The sequence below is a fragment of the Dermochelys coriacea genome, chromosome 7 (assembly GCF_009764565.3).
Source record: "Dermochelys coriacea isolate rDerCor1 chromosome 7, rDerCor1.pri.v4, whole genome shotgun sequence".
In the NCBI taxonomy this organism is placed as follows: Eukaryota; Metazoa; Chordata; order Testudines; family Dermochelyidae; genus Dermochelys; species Dermochelys coriacea.
The window spans coordinates 35,928,330-35,943,947 of NC_050074.1; the positions used below are offsets into that span (position 1 = coordinate 35,928,330).

Genomic DNA, 15,618 nt, shown 5'->3' on the forward strand with positions numbered 1-15,618 from the left:
ATATGCTGGTTACTGGTATGTTACCTCCTGCATAATCTGCAATCTAAACAATTGTGGGGGGGCGAGTAGTGTCCAGGAAGTGGATCTCTTGTGTGGACATGGTATCCACATGGCCCCACAGTATGCCAACATTTTTATGGCAGACTTAGAACAACGCTTCCTCAGCTCTCGTCCCCTAATGCCCCTACTTTACTTGCGCTACATTGATGACATCTTCACCCATGGAAAAGAAGCCCTTGAGGAATTCCACCATGATTTCAACAATTTCCATCCCACCATCAACCTCAGCCTGGACCAGTCCACACAAGAGATCCACTTCCTGGACACTACGGTGCTAATAAGCGATGATCACATAAACACCACCCTATACTGGAAACCTACTGACCGCTATTCCTACCTACATGCCTCCAGCTTTCATCCAGATCACACCACATGATACATTGTCTACAGCCAAGCTCTACGATACAACCGCATTTGCTCCAACCCCTCAGACAGAGACAAACACCTACAAGATCTCTATCAAGCATTCTTACAACTACAATACCCACCTGCTGAAGTGAAGAGACAGATTGACAGAGCCAGAAGAGTACCCAGAAGTCACCTACTACAGGACAGGCCCAACAACGAAAATAACAGAACGCCACTAGCCATCACCTTCAGCCCCCAACTAAAACCTCTCCAACGCATCATCAAGGATCTACAACCTATCCTGAAGGATGACCCATCACTCTCACAGATCTTGGGAGATGGGCCACTCCTTGCTTACAGACAGCCCCCCAACCTGAAGCAAATATTCACCAGCAACCACACACCACACAACAGAACCACTAACCCAGGAACCTATCCTTGCAACAAAGCCCGTTGCCAACTCTGTCCACATATCTATTCAAGGGATACCATCATAGGGCCTAATCACATCAGCCACACTATCAGAGGCTCGTTCACCTGCGCATCTACCAATGTGATATATGCCATCATGTGCCAGCAATGCCCCTCTGCCATGTACCTTGGTCAAACTGGACAGTCTCTACATAAAAGGATAAATGGACACAAATCAGATGTCAAGAATTATAATATTCAAAAACCAGTTGGAGAACACTTCAATCTCGCTGGTCACTCGATTACAGACCTAAAAGTGGCAATAATTCAACAAAAAAATTTCAAAAACAGACTCCAACGAGAGACTGCTGAATTGGTATTAATTTGCAAACTGGATACAATTAACTTAGGCTTGAATAGAGACTGGGAGTGGATGGGTCATTACACAAAGTAAAACTATTTCCCCATGTTTATCCCCCCCTTCACCCCCACTGTTCCTCAGACATTCTTGTCAACTGCTGGAAATGGCCCACCTTGATTATCACTACAAAAGGTTCCCCCCCCCCCACTCTCCTGCTGGTAATAGCTCACCTTAAGTGATCATTCTGGTTACAGTGTGTATGGTAACACCCATTGTTTCATGTTCTCTGTATGTGTATATAAATCTCCCCACTGTATTTTCCACTGAATGCATCTGATGAAGTGAGCTGTAGCTCACAAAAGCTTATGCTCAAATAAATTTGTTAGTCTCTAAGGTACCACAAGTCCTCCTTTTCTTTTTATGATTTTAGTAGTTTAACTAACTTAGTGACTTTACTACTAAGAAGTTTGTATTGGGGCAGGTCCCACAACTGGCATCTAGCCAGTGCTTTGACTTGCCAACAGTCAAATTTATTGCTGTTCCACTTTACTAGAATTCCTTTCACTGGACTCTTTGGAACGTTAACACAACTAAATGTCGGGACAATTTGGTGAAATAATGGCACACCTGGCATTATGGTGGAAGTTTACTGTGGGAAACTTCACGCTGAAAAACATTTTGGTCAAATGAAACCTTTTCTTTGCAAATATGTAAAATAGAGCAGACTTCTAGTGTCCTCCCGCAAACACTTTCAAAAATGTACAGGGAGGATTGTTGAACTATGTCCTGGTTGTCTGTAGTAATCTGCAGTAAATCAACAATCTGCCTTACAATGTATTTTCCTATAATCCAAAGCAATAAAGCATACCAGAGATCTGTCATATTATTTCCACAATATTTCTATCTAGTATCTTTTGCTCCTTTTATCTAGTATCTTGCTTCTATCTTGCATCTTTTGTATGATGACACAAATTCTGATCGGACATTACTTTAGCATAACTAAGATCAATATCTGGCTAATATCAGTATCTCAAGCCTCTGCACAATACTGTATTTTCATGTACTACATTTTTCCTTTCCACAAAGATGTACATATGCTCTTCCTTGCAAGCTCCTCCTGACAATTCACTTTGTTCAGTTAACTTTCCACCTTTAACCAGACTCTCTTGCCTACAATATAAAACATTATAAAAATTACAACACAACCAAACTAAATCCTTCCCACTCTCCTGTAACTATAAAATGCGTGTCAAACATAAGCAATCCAAATCACATGAGCTTGTTGCCTCTCCTGCCTCGCCACCTTCTGTCTGTACATTGTCTAACTTAGGACCTAACCACACATCCTTTACCCATTAAACTAGCCCCAATGAAGACAATAAAGAGTCCCTAGAACCTGAGCCTGTAATCATTACCAGATATAGTGCTACACGGGGTAGTAAGCACTATGTCCATTAGTATTTCCACAATCAGGTCCTTGTATAATAAGTTCTTCAGAGGAGGGCCTCTGGGTCAGTCTGCTCTCATTTATGTCAGTATGAATGCAATTCCACTGACTTCAAGGATATTACTTTAATCAGATTTATAATAGTGTAATAGATCAAAAATTTGTTCTTTGTCTTGCGTGTGTCTGTAAAGGTCCATACATACCAATGATGCTATAAAATAGTTTCCAGAGTTGTGTTTGGATGGGGCTTGCAATAGGCTACCACTCTCATACGATACTGACTATACAATCATATACTGACTATACAGTTATATACATGACCTGTCTTCCGCATGCATATTCATCTTGCTATCAATTCCTTTGCTTAAGCTCCAGATTTTAATCAATTTTCAGATGGTAAAAATCCAGCTATAGCAATTTTCAAATTCCTTTGTGGGGTGTTTCTTATAATCAGTTCTGCTATAAACCTGAGACTCTGCTTTGTGGATATCTTTTACGAGTTAAACCCTGAAGTTCAAAAACAGATTGTGTAAGAACTTGAAACCAGTGAAATTTGGCCACTATGAGGGTATTTTCATGAACCACACGCTTTAGATAATTCTTAGCTGGCTTCATTACCAGCTGTAGACTAGAAATGGAACAAACCTAATGGGTTACAACTGTTCTACAATCCATAAAATATCAAAATATGAAATCTCCTATAGACATATAATTTGAAACATTGTGTGTGTAGATTGCTAGCAACAAACTTATGTTTGTGTTGTAGTTAACAAAGCCATCGAAGTATCCACATTCTTATACCCTATGAAAAATATGTTTTCAATAGAATACTCTCAGCCTATAAAATCAAACGTCCTTTATTCTAAAATAAAAGTTCTAATAAATGTCTTGTATTGATCTTTTCTTCTGTTATACCTTATGGGCCCAATCCTACAATGATATGCATAATGAGATAAAGAACTTCTGTTACTAGTGCAATGCAAACCTTTCACAACAAAATCTGTAACCAGGTAGCATCCTGCTAGCTGTCTTCTAACATGGATCGGAATTCAGATGTATGTAGCTCTTTATGGATATGTTTAAACTGCAGTGTAAAATCACACTAACCCAGGACTTGTACCCAGGGTCCCACGGGCATGCAGGGTCTGAGCCTGAGTCAAGCTGGGACCCAGGGTTCAAGCCCTATTGCTTTGCAGTGTAGACGCAACCCCACTGAACTTGTGCTCTGGGAGTCCGCCAAAAGTATCCCACAATCCTATGGGCCAACTTTCTTTGTCCTCTGGACAGTCAAGTTTGGTGGACTGTCAAGTTTTCCCACACTACACCACAAACAAAGGGCTAAAGTGGCCACATTTTTGGAGGGCACGAAGAAGTCAGGGATATGGGTGGTTGGACTCCCATCTGATTATGCAGCATATATACCGGAACCCCAAGGTTCAACAATTCCTAACCTGGGGTTACAAGCAATGGTAGATACTCAAGCCCTAGGTTAACAAACCCAGGGACTGGTAACTTGAGTTCTTTACATTGCAGTGTAGACATACCCTATGAGTCCCACAAACCTTTTGTCAAAGCAAAATTTTGATGCTTCTAGCTAGGTACAAGTTTTTTTGAGATGCAGTTTTATGGCTTGGAAATTAAACTTCTAACCCTTGATCACAGAGTTGGGCCTTCTGGATAAGTGAAACTTCACAAATTATGAGCCCTATAATGCCAGGAGTTTAAACTCAAATTATCAGTTAGGTTTTGCATTTCACCTTTGCCATTCAAATGAGCCAAAACCAAAGCTAAACTCAAGGGGTGCAAGACAATGCAAAAATAAAGTAACAAAAAAAGTTCAGTGAAACCCATGCTAATTTAAAACCAGCAAGTTTAGCAGCGGTTTAATTAATACTTACCAGCAATGACAGAGAACAAACCATCAATTTACATGTCTCTTACTGAGATTAGATGATCACATGAAACTACCAGAGATACTTGGCCTGATAGGTCAAAGGATTTCTTTGCATATGAAGGATGATGAAAATCAGCAGAAGCTCAGGAAAACTTTAGGTAGCCACCATTTTGATTCAGGTGGTTATGCTTTATTTGGGGTGGAGGAGGGGAGTTGTTGTTTTTAAATAAGACTGGCTCAAATATTAATTTACATTAAACATTCTGAACACTTTGAGCAGGAGTTGTTGTTTTCTACAAAACTGTTGTTTTATAGAGTTAATCTCAAATAGCTATTCCTGATTTACTTCGTGGTTGATCCACACATGGAGTTAATCAGGAATAGTTAATCTTCTTTAAATTTGCACCCTACCTTTCATGTGTAAACAAGTCCATATTTCAAAATTATGGTCAATGTTGAATGTTCAATCCAAACTGAACGTAATTACAGTGAAATGAACTCTAAGGGAAATGATGAGAATTGGGAAAGGTACAACAGGATTAATACTTTTTTGTGTTTGTTGGCACAAAAAGGAGAACTTCTAGGTAGCCCATAGTCCGCTTCTGTAGTAAGACCAGTGAAACATCTAACAGCGTTCCTGTGAATTGCAGGCTGGTTCAGGTTGTTCAGGATTTCCAGAGGGTTATTTTTTTTAATCCAACAGACAGCACCTTTTTGGCTCCTACATACTTGCTTTATAGCATTATTTTAATATTTTTATAGAGAACAAGAATATCCACAGATAATAGTAAAGATTAAGGCAGGGATTGGCAACCTTTGGCACACGACCCACCAGGGTAAGCCCCTGGTGGGCCAGGCCAGTTTGTTTACCTGCCACATCTGCAGGTTCGGCCGATCACTGCTCCACTGGCCGCAGTTCACCGCTCAAGGCCAATGGGGGCTGTGGGAAGCAGTGCGAGGCGGGGGACGTGCTGGCCGCCGCTTCCCACAGACCCCATTGGCCTGGAGCGATGAACCACAGCCAGTGGAAGCTGCGATTGGCTGAACCTGTGGATGCTGCAGGTAAACAAACTGGCCCGGCCCGCCAGGAGCTTATCCTGGCGTGCTATGTGCCAAAGGTTGCCGATCCCTGGATTAAGCCTTTATGTTATCATTAGAAACACTGGAGCTGAGCTGCTGCAGTGCTTCAGTGGAGATACTCACTACAATGATGGGAGGGGTTCTTCCATTGCTGTACTTAATCCACCTCCCCAGGAGGTGGTAACTAGGTCAATGGAAGAATTCTTCCATTGACCAAGCGCTGTGGAGGCTGTGGATTAGGTCACCTTAACTACATCGCTCAGGGGGTATGAATTTTTCACACCTTAGCGTGACATAGCTGGGTCAACCTAACTTTAAACCTGGCCTAAAACCCCCCGAGAATTGGGAAAAAGATGCTTTGGGATGTATGCAGAAGGTTTCCTGCTCTTTCCTCTGAAGTGTTTCGTGCTAGGGAAACAGGAATCTGAGCTAGCTGGACCATTGGTCTGATCCAGTGTGGTTGTTTCTATTACATAAATTTAACAGTGATCAAAATTAGGACATCATCCAAACTGGAGGAATAGTGAATACACAGGGGGAGAAAACTGAACTACAAAAAACTTAGAGCAGCAGGGACTGCTCATGGGGGCTGGAAGGTGGAAGGTAAATCTGTAAATTCCACATCTTCAGGAAGAGAAAATAAACAGCACAGATAAAACGTATGGGATGTAAAGAAGCAACAACAATTGCCACATTAAAGAAAATATATTCTTCTCGTCTTTCCTGACTTTCTCTTACTTTTACTTTTTCATGTAACCAGACACTATAATTGCCTCGGAGAGGGTATGGGAGTGGGAGGTGATCCCCTTGCATCTTAACTTCAATGGTCCAGAATGTAGAATTATGGGAACTACCAAGGCAAAGTTTAAAAAATAATTAGGGCCAGATAGGCAACTGATCATTGGCAGTCATCACTGGAAAAATTAGGTGAGTACAAGAATATTGAGAAGATGCATCTACGCCAAATAATATTTTTGTCCCACTACATTAGTTTCATTTCCTTGTAATAAATTCTTCATTTTAAAAGGTATTTTGGCTTTTTCTTTTAGTAATTACACTAGCAGCATTGGAAAGCAAGCATAAATTTAAGGGAGCAGCATGCATGTATGGCACAAACTGCTCCCCATACATGGAGCCACTTTAGGGTACTACAGAAAGATCAATAGACCTTAATTCATCTTTTTAAATGAAAAATTGATTTTTGTTGATAATGAACCATTTTTCGCACTTTGCAGGTGATGCCTCTGTGTGAATCTCTGTTAAATTTGAAAACTTTAAACTTTTTTCTTTTCAGTAAAAGAACATTGGTACTTACTGCATGGGAAGAAACCAACCAACCAAGAATAAATGGACAGAAATGGCAATATTAATTGCTCCAGTTTGACTTTTTTGGGCAAAACCTCAAATCTAAATTTGTCCCTGCGTACTTAGACAGATACTCACTATTGCATAAAAAAAGTCCTTTCACGCAGCATAAGAGATACTTCAGAGGAAAGTTGCCTGTATGACCGCACACTGTTATTCTACACTAGGGAAGTATTCTACATACTTCCTGCCACTGCTATCATCAGTTAAGCTTGAACTGGTGCAGCATGTAATGAAATTTACAAAGTTCAACACATAATGCAAAATTGACATCTACATACCAAACAGCAGCTTTCAGCTGCACAGCAGACACAAAAGACTAGCTAGTTTCATAGGAATGGATAAGAGAACAGGTCCTATATATGTTAACTGTTCTTGACACGGACACTTCTTGGATCTGAATGGTTATTGTATTATGTCCTCATATGAGTGCTAATCAATAATTTTGGGCAACTGGCAGAGATACACACTTTAATACACCAAGAAGAATCTTAGTCCTGGCCCCAGACTACAATTATTGGGTAGCATTGGGCTATGACTGGGTAGTTGACAGAGTGAAATTCAATTACAACTAAATTTGAACCCCAGTATAAGACAGACTAAATTAAACCTCTAATGTCTTAGACAAGTGGGAAAGTGGCCTAAAATCTTCCCGTCATACCCAGTTGTTAGTAGTTAGTACCACAAGAAACGGGTCTATTTTAATGAATACTTCAGATATTAATCAGGATAGAATCATTGCTATATACATTATTGAGATTCATATCATCTCCCAATACATCTGCAGGGAGAAAGTGAGGACTAAATTCCAATAAATACATGAACGTTGGTTTTTCTAGTGCTTATGAAAAGTGCCAGCTAGACATCTCGTATGTAGGCCATAATTACCAGATGGGGGACTCTATCCTGGGAAGCAGTGACTTTGAAAAAGATTTGCACGTGGGGGTGGATAATCAGCTGAACATGAGCTCCCAGTGCGATGCTGTGGCCAAAAGAGCTAATGTGAGCCTTGGATACATAAGCAGAAGACTCTCGAGTAGGCAAAGAGAAGTTATTTTACCTATATATTTGGCACTGGTACGACCACTGCTGGAATAGTGTGTCCGGTTCTGGTGTCCACAAGTCTAGAAGGATATTGATAAGTTGGAGAGGGTTCAGAGAAGAGCCAGGAAAATGATTAAATTATTAGAAAACAGGCCTCCTTTCTAGTGATAAACTAAATAGGTTGAGCTCGAATCTAACAAAGAGAAGGTTAAGAGGTACCTTGATTACAGTCTATAAGTTTCTACATTGTGAATGAATATTTGATAATGGGTTCTTCAAGCTAGCAGAAAAAGGTATAACATGATCCAATGGTTGGAAGTTGAAGCTAGACAAATTCAGACTGGAAATATGGCATACATTTTTGACAGTGAAGGTAATTAACTATTGGAACAACATACTAAGGGTTGTGATGAATTCTCCATCACTGGCCATTTTAAAATCAAAACTGGATATTGTTCTAAAAGATCTGCTCTAGGAATGATTTTGGGGAAGTTCTGTGGCCTGGATCACACAGGTTAGACCAGATTATCACAGTGGTCCCGTCTAGTTCTGGAATCTCAATCTCTGAACAGTGAAGTCCTCTCTCTGCAAAGCAGGTACAGCATACAAACAATTCTAACTCCCCTGATGCAGCCCTGCCACTGAGCTTCAACCTTGATTTGGATAAAATACATTTAGGAGCAAAAAGAATAGCTCATTTTTCATGTCCATTCAAACCTTGGCTTCTCTGACTTCTCTTGAATGCTAAGGAAGGTGCCAATGGCTGCCAATTATGTAAAACTAAGAAAATTTTTCAGTCAACATTTTTTCATTAAAAAGTGCAGATTTGGTGATGATTAAATGTTTTGAGAAATCATGTCAGTTTCATTTAAGTGTTAATGTAGGGAAAAAGGCAAAAAATGTGAAAAAAGTAAGGTTTTGTTTTGACATTTTCAAAACAAAAGTGTTTGATTTTTTTGATTAAAAAACTTGTAATTACAAAATTTCCTTCAATTTTATTAAAAATTAAAAACTGTTAAAATTTCTGACAATCTAAACAAAACGTTTAGTTTTCGTCGAACAAAATGTTTCATTCAATTCTAAATGAATTCTTCACAATTTTTTTGTGCCTGAAATATTGAAAAAAAAAATTCATTTCAGATCTACCCAAAGCAACTTTTTATTCTGATTCTTCAGAACTGCCAGTTGAACCAAAAAATTGGTTATTTGCACAGTTCTACAACTATGGTAGTGGTTTTGTGTGATGTGGAAACGCTCCTCGGAACTGACCTGAGACCTGTACATCTGATACAGGCTGAACAGCCATTAAGTGTTTCTTTTGGTTACTGTCAAGGGGCTGATCCTGGAAGCACTCAGATCTGGGACATAGCGCATGGAATTATTGCAGGATTGGGCCTCCAGACTGGATCTGAATCATCGTAGAGGTGAAATGTTTTTATATAACATTACCAGTCTCTCTTATAGTAATAATCTACAGATTTCTGGTGATCAGTATTCTGATTGGTAGGAAATATTTTAAGTTTTTATGGTGGGGAAGTTATAATTAATTATTATAAAGTTACAGCCAAAATTAAATAGACTAATATTTGACTAATAAATTTCAGAGAATCACTGGAAGTTTTACAAGAAAGTAGCCCAGTAACTCATCACCTAAAGACAATAGTGGTACAATCTACAGGGAATATGAGTTGTAAAATACAAAAGAAAACACTAAAAACTGAATGTTAAATACTGAAACAAGTAGGGAGGATATTCAGAGGTGTGTGTGTGTGTGTGTATGGGGATGTTCATAAAAAATTAATGTTACAATTAATAAAGAAGACATAAAAAATGAAGACATTACTAACTAATATGGTACCAGAAAATCTGAATGGAATTTAAAACAAATATTGCTTATTATCTGTATCTATGTAACACGTCACAGAACTGGTGAATTTTCCATAAAAACTAAACTGGGAAAACCAAAGGTAATAAAATGTGTAGAAAACTGTAAATAATGAAACTGAAAATAATTAAGAGGAAATACATGTCATGACAGATTGCTTAAAGTGGCAACTTGCCAGGGTGATATATGTGCTCATATAAATTCTACAAGACAGATAGTCTTGGGAACATTTGGAGAATCATTTTGGCAAGTGTTGAGTTATCAGTTTGGAAGGATAATTCTAACAGAAAAGCAGGAATGGAGACCTGTTTAATTTGAGTAAAACATTGGTTTGCAATTAAATACCTATACTGCTATCACAGTTTAATACAGGAGTTATGGTATGAGCTAAGAATATAATTTAGAAATTAGAAGAAAATTGGGATCTCCATAAAATACAGACTTAAACAGGATTTCGAGATGGTTTATAATGCTAAAAAATTTGTTCCCTAATGTTTTAAACTAATATTTCCAGTAATGTTGGGCCAAATTTATACAGAGCATCAAGTTTCTTTATATTTGCAAAGTATGATAATGAGAAAACCCAGATTGCAAGTTTACTTTAAGAGGCTGAGGTGATACCTCAATTAATTTGAACTTGCAACAGAGGTCCAATTAATAAACTTTTAAATGGTTTAAGGTTAATTACTAATTTGTATTTTAATATATTAATCACAGGATTTCATTTCACATAAATCTTTCTAAAACACACCAGTGACTAAGTAATCCAGGAGGCTACTGTCATGCTGAATGTATTCTTTTGGCAATGAGTACATGAACCAGTCAGCTCATCTCTTACACCCAATTTATTTTATAAGTAATCTGTATTATCTGGAGATTCCTGCAATAATAATACATGCAGCTGAGAATTCAAGAGTTATAGTTTAAATTCAGAATTCATCTATTTCTGTAAGGTTAATAATCTTAACCTAAGAGTGCACTTCTACAGTGCCTTCCAGGAGGGACTCTCCAAGTGCTTTATGTATGTTTAGAGTCCCGATCGCCACCTCCTGCAGTAAAACCCATAGGGGAGGGAATCTCCATGATAACCTGCTTGTGGAGTTTTTCTCCATATTATTCCACTGGGAGAGGCATGGGTTCCCCTGATCCCCACTGAGTATGTGGCAGGGCCTTTCACAAACCCAGCAGATCCTCCAAAAGCCAGCACCAACTTTACTGAGGCTCTGTATCTCTGCAATGGCTCTGCCCCCAGAGACCCATCCTTCTGGTCCCTGACAGCATGATGACTCTGTTGGAGCTGCAAAACCAGACTCCCCCAGGATGTAGTAGACCCCTGGGGGAAGGGGCACACAAGAAAGGATAACAGAATCTTGGGCTGTATCATCTTTAATGACTCAACTCCAAAGTACCAAACAGAGGAATAGTTGTGTGACAATCCTCCCGCTTGCCTGGTTTTCTCCCCCTCCTACTGTGTGGCTGTTGGACCCATGAAGCTAACTTCAGTTCCCAGTTTTGCACAAGCTGAGGGAGACCTTCCTTCCAGCACAGATAGAAAAGTTATGAGCCAGTTCTTTTACCCTCCCCACACACCTTTGATGTAAATAAAATCTCCACTTTGTGGACAGGAAAACAGATACATAGACTCAGATCCTCAAAAGATATTTTGAGATATTTAGATTCCTAACTACCACTGAAATCAATGGGGGTTATGTGCCTAAATACCTCTGGGTCATAACAATTAAGTGACTTATTTAGGTCACACAGAAAGTCTGTGGTGAACTGTGCCCCAGAACCAGCTAAATTTCATCCTGTGGCTTAGTCAGAAGACCATTTAACATCATTTCCTTCCACATTAATGAAAAAATGCCTTTAAATCTTGACATTGGTCACAGCAGTTTGGTGGTTCTACCAAATACATTCCATTGGGGATTTTCTAAGACATGAGAGAGAAAACATACTGCTTTCATTTTTGAAAGCTAGTAGTAACAATGCCAAAATGCCAATGAGTGCATGTACAGTGTTTGCTGTGGGCTAACTATGGAACCAATCCTGCAAACTTGGGCAGAGTATAATGGGATGAGTCACCCATGTTAAGTTAAGCACATGCGTTAGTGTTTGCAGGATCAGGTATATAATTCTCGGACTAGACTACTCTATTTCAGAAGTCAATATTTGTCAGTAGTTCCACTGTGGTCACAGGGACTGCTTATGGGGAAAAAGGTTATTTGAAATGTTTGAAAAAGTTGTTTACATGAAAGGTAAGTACCCGAAGATTTGGATAGATTAAGAGAGTGTTCTACGTGTCTAAGATCTAAGTGATTTAGGTGCACTGAATGGGATTGTGATCCTACATCGTTATGGGTATGGATTCCCTGCAGATTCACCCTTACCTCTTTTGAAAATCTCACCCTTAACTATTTCCTTTTCATTTTTAAAGCAACGTGATGAAATAATTTCCAAACTTCCTTAAGGCTGATACTGAGTGTATTTTGCTGAGACTTCCGTTATATACTAAATGTGAAAAGGGAAGGGAAAAGAAAGACGAATACAGGAGGAAAAGTCAGTCAACATTATCCAACATCATTTTAATTTCCACCAAGAGAGTAATATAAACATATTAAACACAAACAGAACACGTTTTTGAAAAGACCATATGGCACTATTACAGTGTTTTAGCTTGATACAAATGTAATTTTTAATTTTATAAAAATTATAAAAAAGCATAGGAACATTTTTAAGTAATATATCAGTAAAAACAACAAGGAGTCCGGTGGCACCTTTAAGGTTTTTTGTTTTTGTGGATACAGACTAACACGGCTACCCCCTGATACTTGACATCAGTAAAAATAAATCTCAACATTTTAATAGTACTTTTAAAATTCTTACTGTAAGAATATTCAAAGTGCTTTTTAATAACAGTGTCGTAACTCAACATTAGTGCAGTGTGCCAAATAGATTTTAAAGCAAATATTTATAGCGAGTTGTACAATTTTCTAAAACTAGTAGACTCAAGAGTCTGAGAAGTAGTGTTAACTGAGGTAAGTAACTGACTTAACTAAACATTACTTAAGTACTTTACATGCTGATTCTACCACTAAGAGAAAAAAGTTGACATCCTTCATATGAAGACAGAAACCCTACTCATGTCATGAAACCAGCACTATATAAAGAGAACATTTAGAAGGCAAAGAAAAATGGCTTCTCCAAAATATTTATACTACTTAGAAAACTATGATCCTATGCCACAGACAGTATTTAATACAAAGATCAAATTCTTTACATTTAATAGGTGCACCTAATTCTCCACTGAATAAATTATTTTGTTGACAATTCATGGCATTCCAAGAAAGCCTGATTTCAAGATTTTGTAGTTAATATATCTCAGTAATTAAATAAGCCTTATTTAGATATTTTACAGTATATTTATGTCTGAATTAGTATGTGATTTTGTTTATTATCAGTGACAGCATCTTACTGCTATGTCTACTGCCAAATCTTTGAGCAAGTGAAAAGTGCAACACTGCAATAGAACAAAAACCCACTGCCTACTGTTACACTATACAATAATAATGGTAAGAGGGCCACTATACTTCTGAAAACCATGGTGTAATTTAGAGGTGCCTCAGAGGTTACCTTTTCAAATTACATCACTTTTTAAAATTAAAGTTCTTTATTGACTGTCCGAGGATGCAAAAATGTTGAATATTCACCACTCATTTGTTAAAGTCCTTATTTTTAAAGAGACAAGAAACAGAGTTTAAGAACCAATCCCTTGGCCCTCATTTGCATATTATAGGACCTGAACATTTCTTACTCAAATTTTTAGTTTGTTTAGAGAGGAAGATTTTAGTCAGTATGAGAAAAGGGAATAAAATATAAACTAATTCATTTACTTTTTAAGATGGTATGGTTTAAGAAGTCAAACAATTGACCATTTTTCTCAGTATAAGAATGTTTATACAAACCTTAGCACTGAATCGATAACTAGAGGTGAATTGCACAATTATCTCTCTATTCCTTCATTTTAAAAATTAAAATATCATTCCTTTAATTCCAATAATTTGGAACATCCAGTAATGTTTCACCTATTTTCCATCTGTCTGTTTACAAATGCATTAGGAATGGTTTAATGGACATACAAATAGATATATTTTTGTTAACCACTTCCCAGTATCAAACTTAAACATGGGCTAGAAAATGATAAAATATAATGCAGAATTATTTTTATCTTTTCTTGACAGGAAAAGTTGACAGCAGTGTCCATACTTATTGCAAAGAATGTAGCTAAACAATTTATTAATAAAATGATTTGATAGTACTATATATAGTTAGAGGGGAAACTCAATAGTTTATAATTAATTCAAATTACCATCCCTGATTTTCAAATGATCATTCGGTAATTTTTATTTTTGGATAATAAATTCTTGATCACTAGTGTACTGAATTCTAAATTCACTTATTTTTTGGAAAGATTTCCAGTGCATGTAAATGTGAGAGACTGTGATTCTTTAACATTTTGAATTATGTGCTGATGTAGGATTAACCAGAGGTGCTGAACTTAGAGCTCAACATTTACCAATAGTGATGCACGATCCTCATTATTATTACAGGAATAATAAATATACAGCAAATGGGGGAAGGATTTCTGACAATTATTTGGATCAACATGGTTCTCTAATGTTACAATAAAATGTGCCAAAGTGCACAATTAGTGTTACTAGGATATTGTGGAAAATTCTGCCGAAACTACATGCACATTGTCACAACTGTCACATTACCCTTCACACCTCTTTTGTCTGTTCCTCTCTTTCTTTCTCTTGATTTCTCAATACCACTCCTTTCTCTGCTAGTCTTTATCTCATCTACTTATGTACATTTCCAAAATGTACTATCAAAATCCAGAAAATGTAGGTACAGCACAAAAACAATTCAATTTGCATTTTTATTGTCCTTGCAATTATTGAAAAGCCCTCTCATTCAAATGGTTCTGCTCAGGGCTTAACATTTCCCTCCTCCCATCTACTGAAAGAACTGCACCATTACTAAGTGGCCTGAGACCGTCTTCAGAGCCTACCTCTACAATCCTTTCAACAACACAGTAGACTTTCCATAAAAATAAGAGAAACAATTAAAGCTAGTTATACTATATATTATAAACAGAAATACACTGCCCTTGAGTATATCTCTAAATTAATTCTCAAAGATCTGCTGCCTTTCATACCATAGCTACTCAAGAGTGCCTCAGAAGCAAGTTAGATACTTGCAATGATTCTGGGACTAGCTAGTATCTCTACTTTGTTAATTTTTATAAGCGAATACATCTCTCTCATGTTATATTATATTAACTCTGACAGAGCAGGGGAAACTTTTTGTTCCTATGTATAAACACTATACAATTAGTGAATTTTCTTTCTAAAACATAGTACTGTCTCACTGTAATGACAGGTTAGTTAAATCTAAAATAGATTCTCTAATCATCAGTTCTACCTTGGGGTTTTTAGCTTCACTGGTTGCTAGCTCCTTGTCAATAAGCCCCAGGTTGTGCAAATTAAGAATGGAATCAGCAATTATCCGTGCTGTCCTCTTCTGATAGCCTCCAGATGTCACCATCAAGATAGGAATTCGGTGGCTTCTGGCAGCCCTGAATACCGCTTCATCTCTTTTAACAATTCCCTGCATATTTACAAAAATGAAAAACAAAGTGAAATGATATGAATGTCACT

At 37.7% G+C, this 15,618-nt stretch overlaps 1 protein-coding gene across 5 annotated transcripts in view; it reads right to left on the bottom strand.

Annotated features, from left to right (window-relative positions):
• Positions 1–12,459: 12,459 nt before the first annotated feature.
• HDAC11 (histone deacetylase 11) overlaps positions 12,460–15,618 on the bottom strand; it is a 69,275-nt gene continuing 66,116 nt past the window's right edge. For all 5 annotated transcript variants that reach the window (XM_038411495.2, XM_043518113.1, XM_043518116.1 and 2 more), the window contains one exon: positions 12,460–15,568. In XM_038411495.2, the coding sequence (XP_038267423.1) occupies positions 15,326–15,568 (243 nt within the window). In that variant the 3' untranslated portion in view covers positions 12,460–15,325. The remainder of the gene's footprint in view (positions 15,569–15,618) is intronic.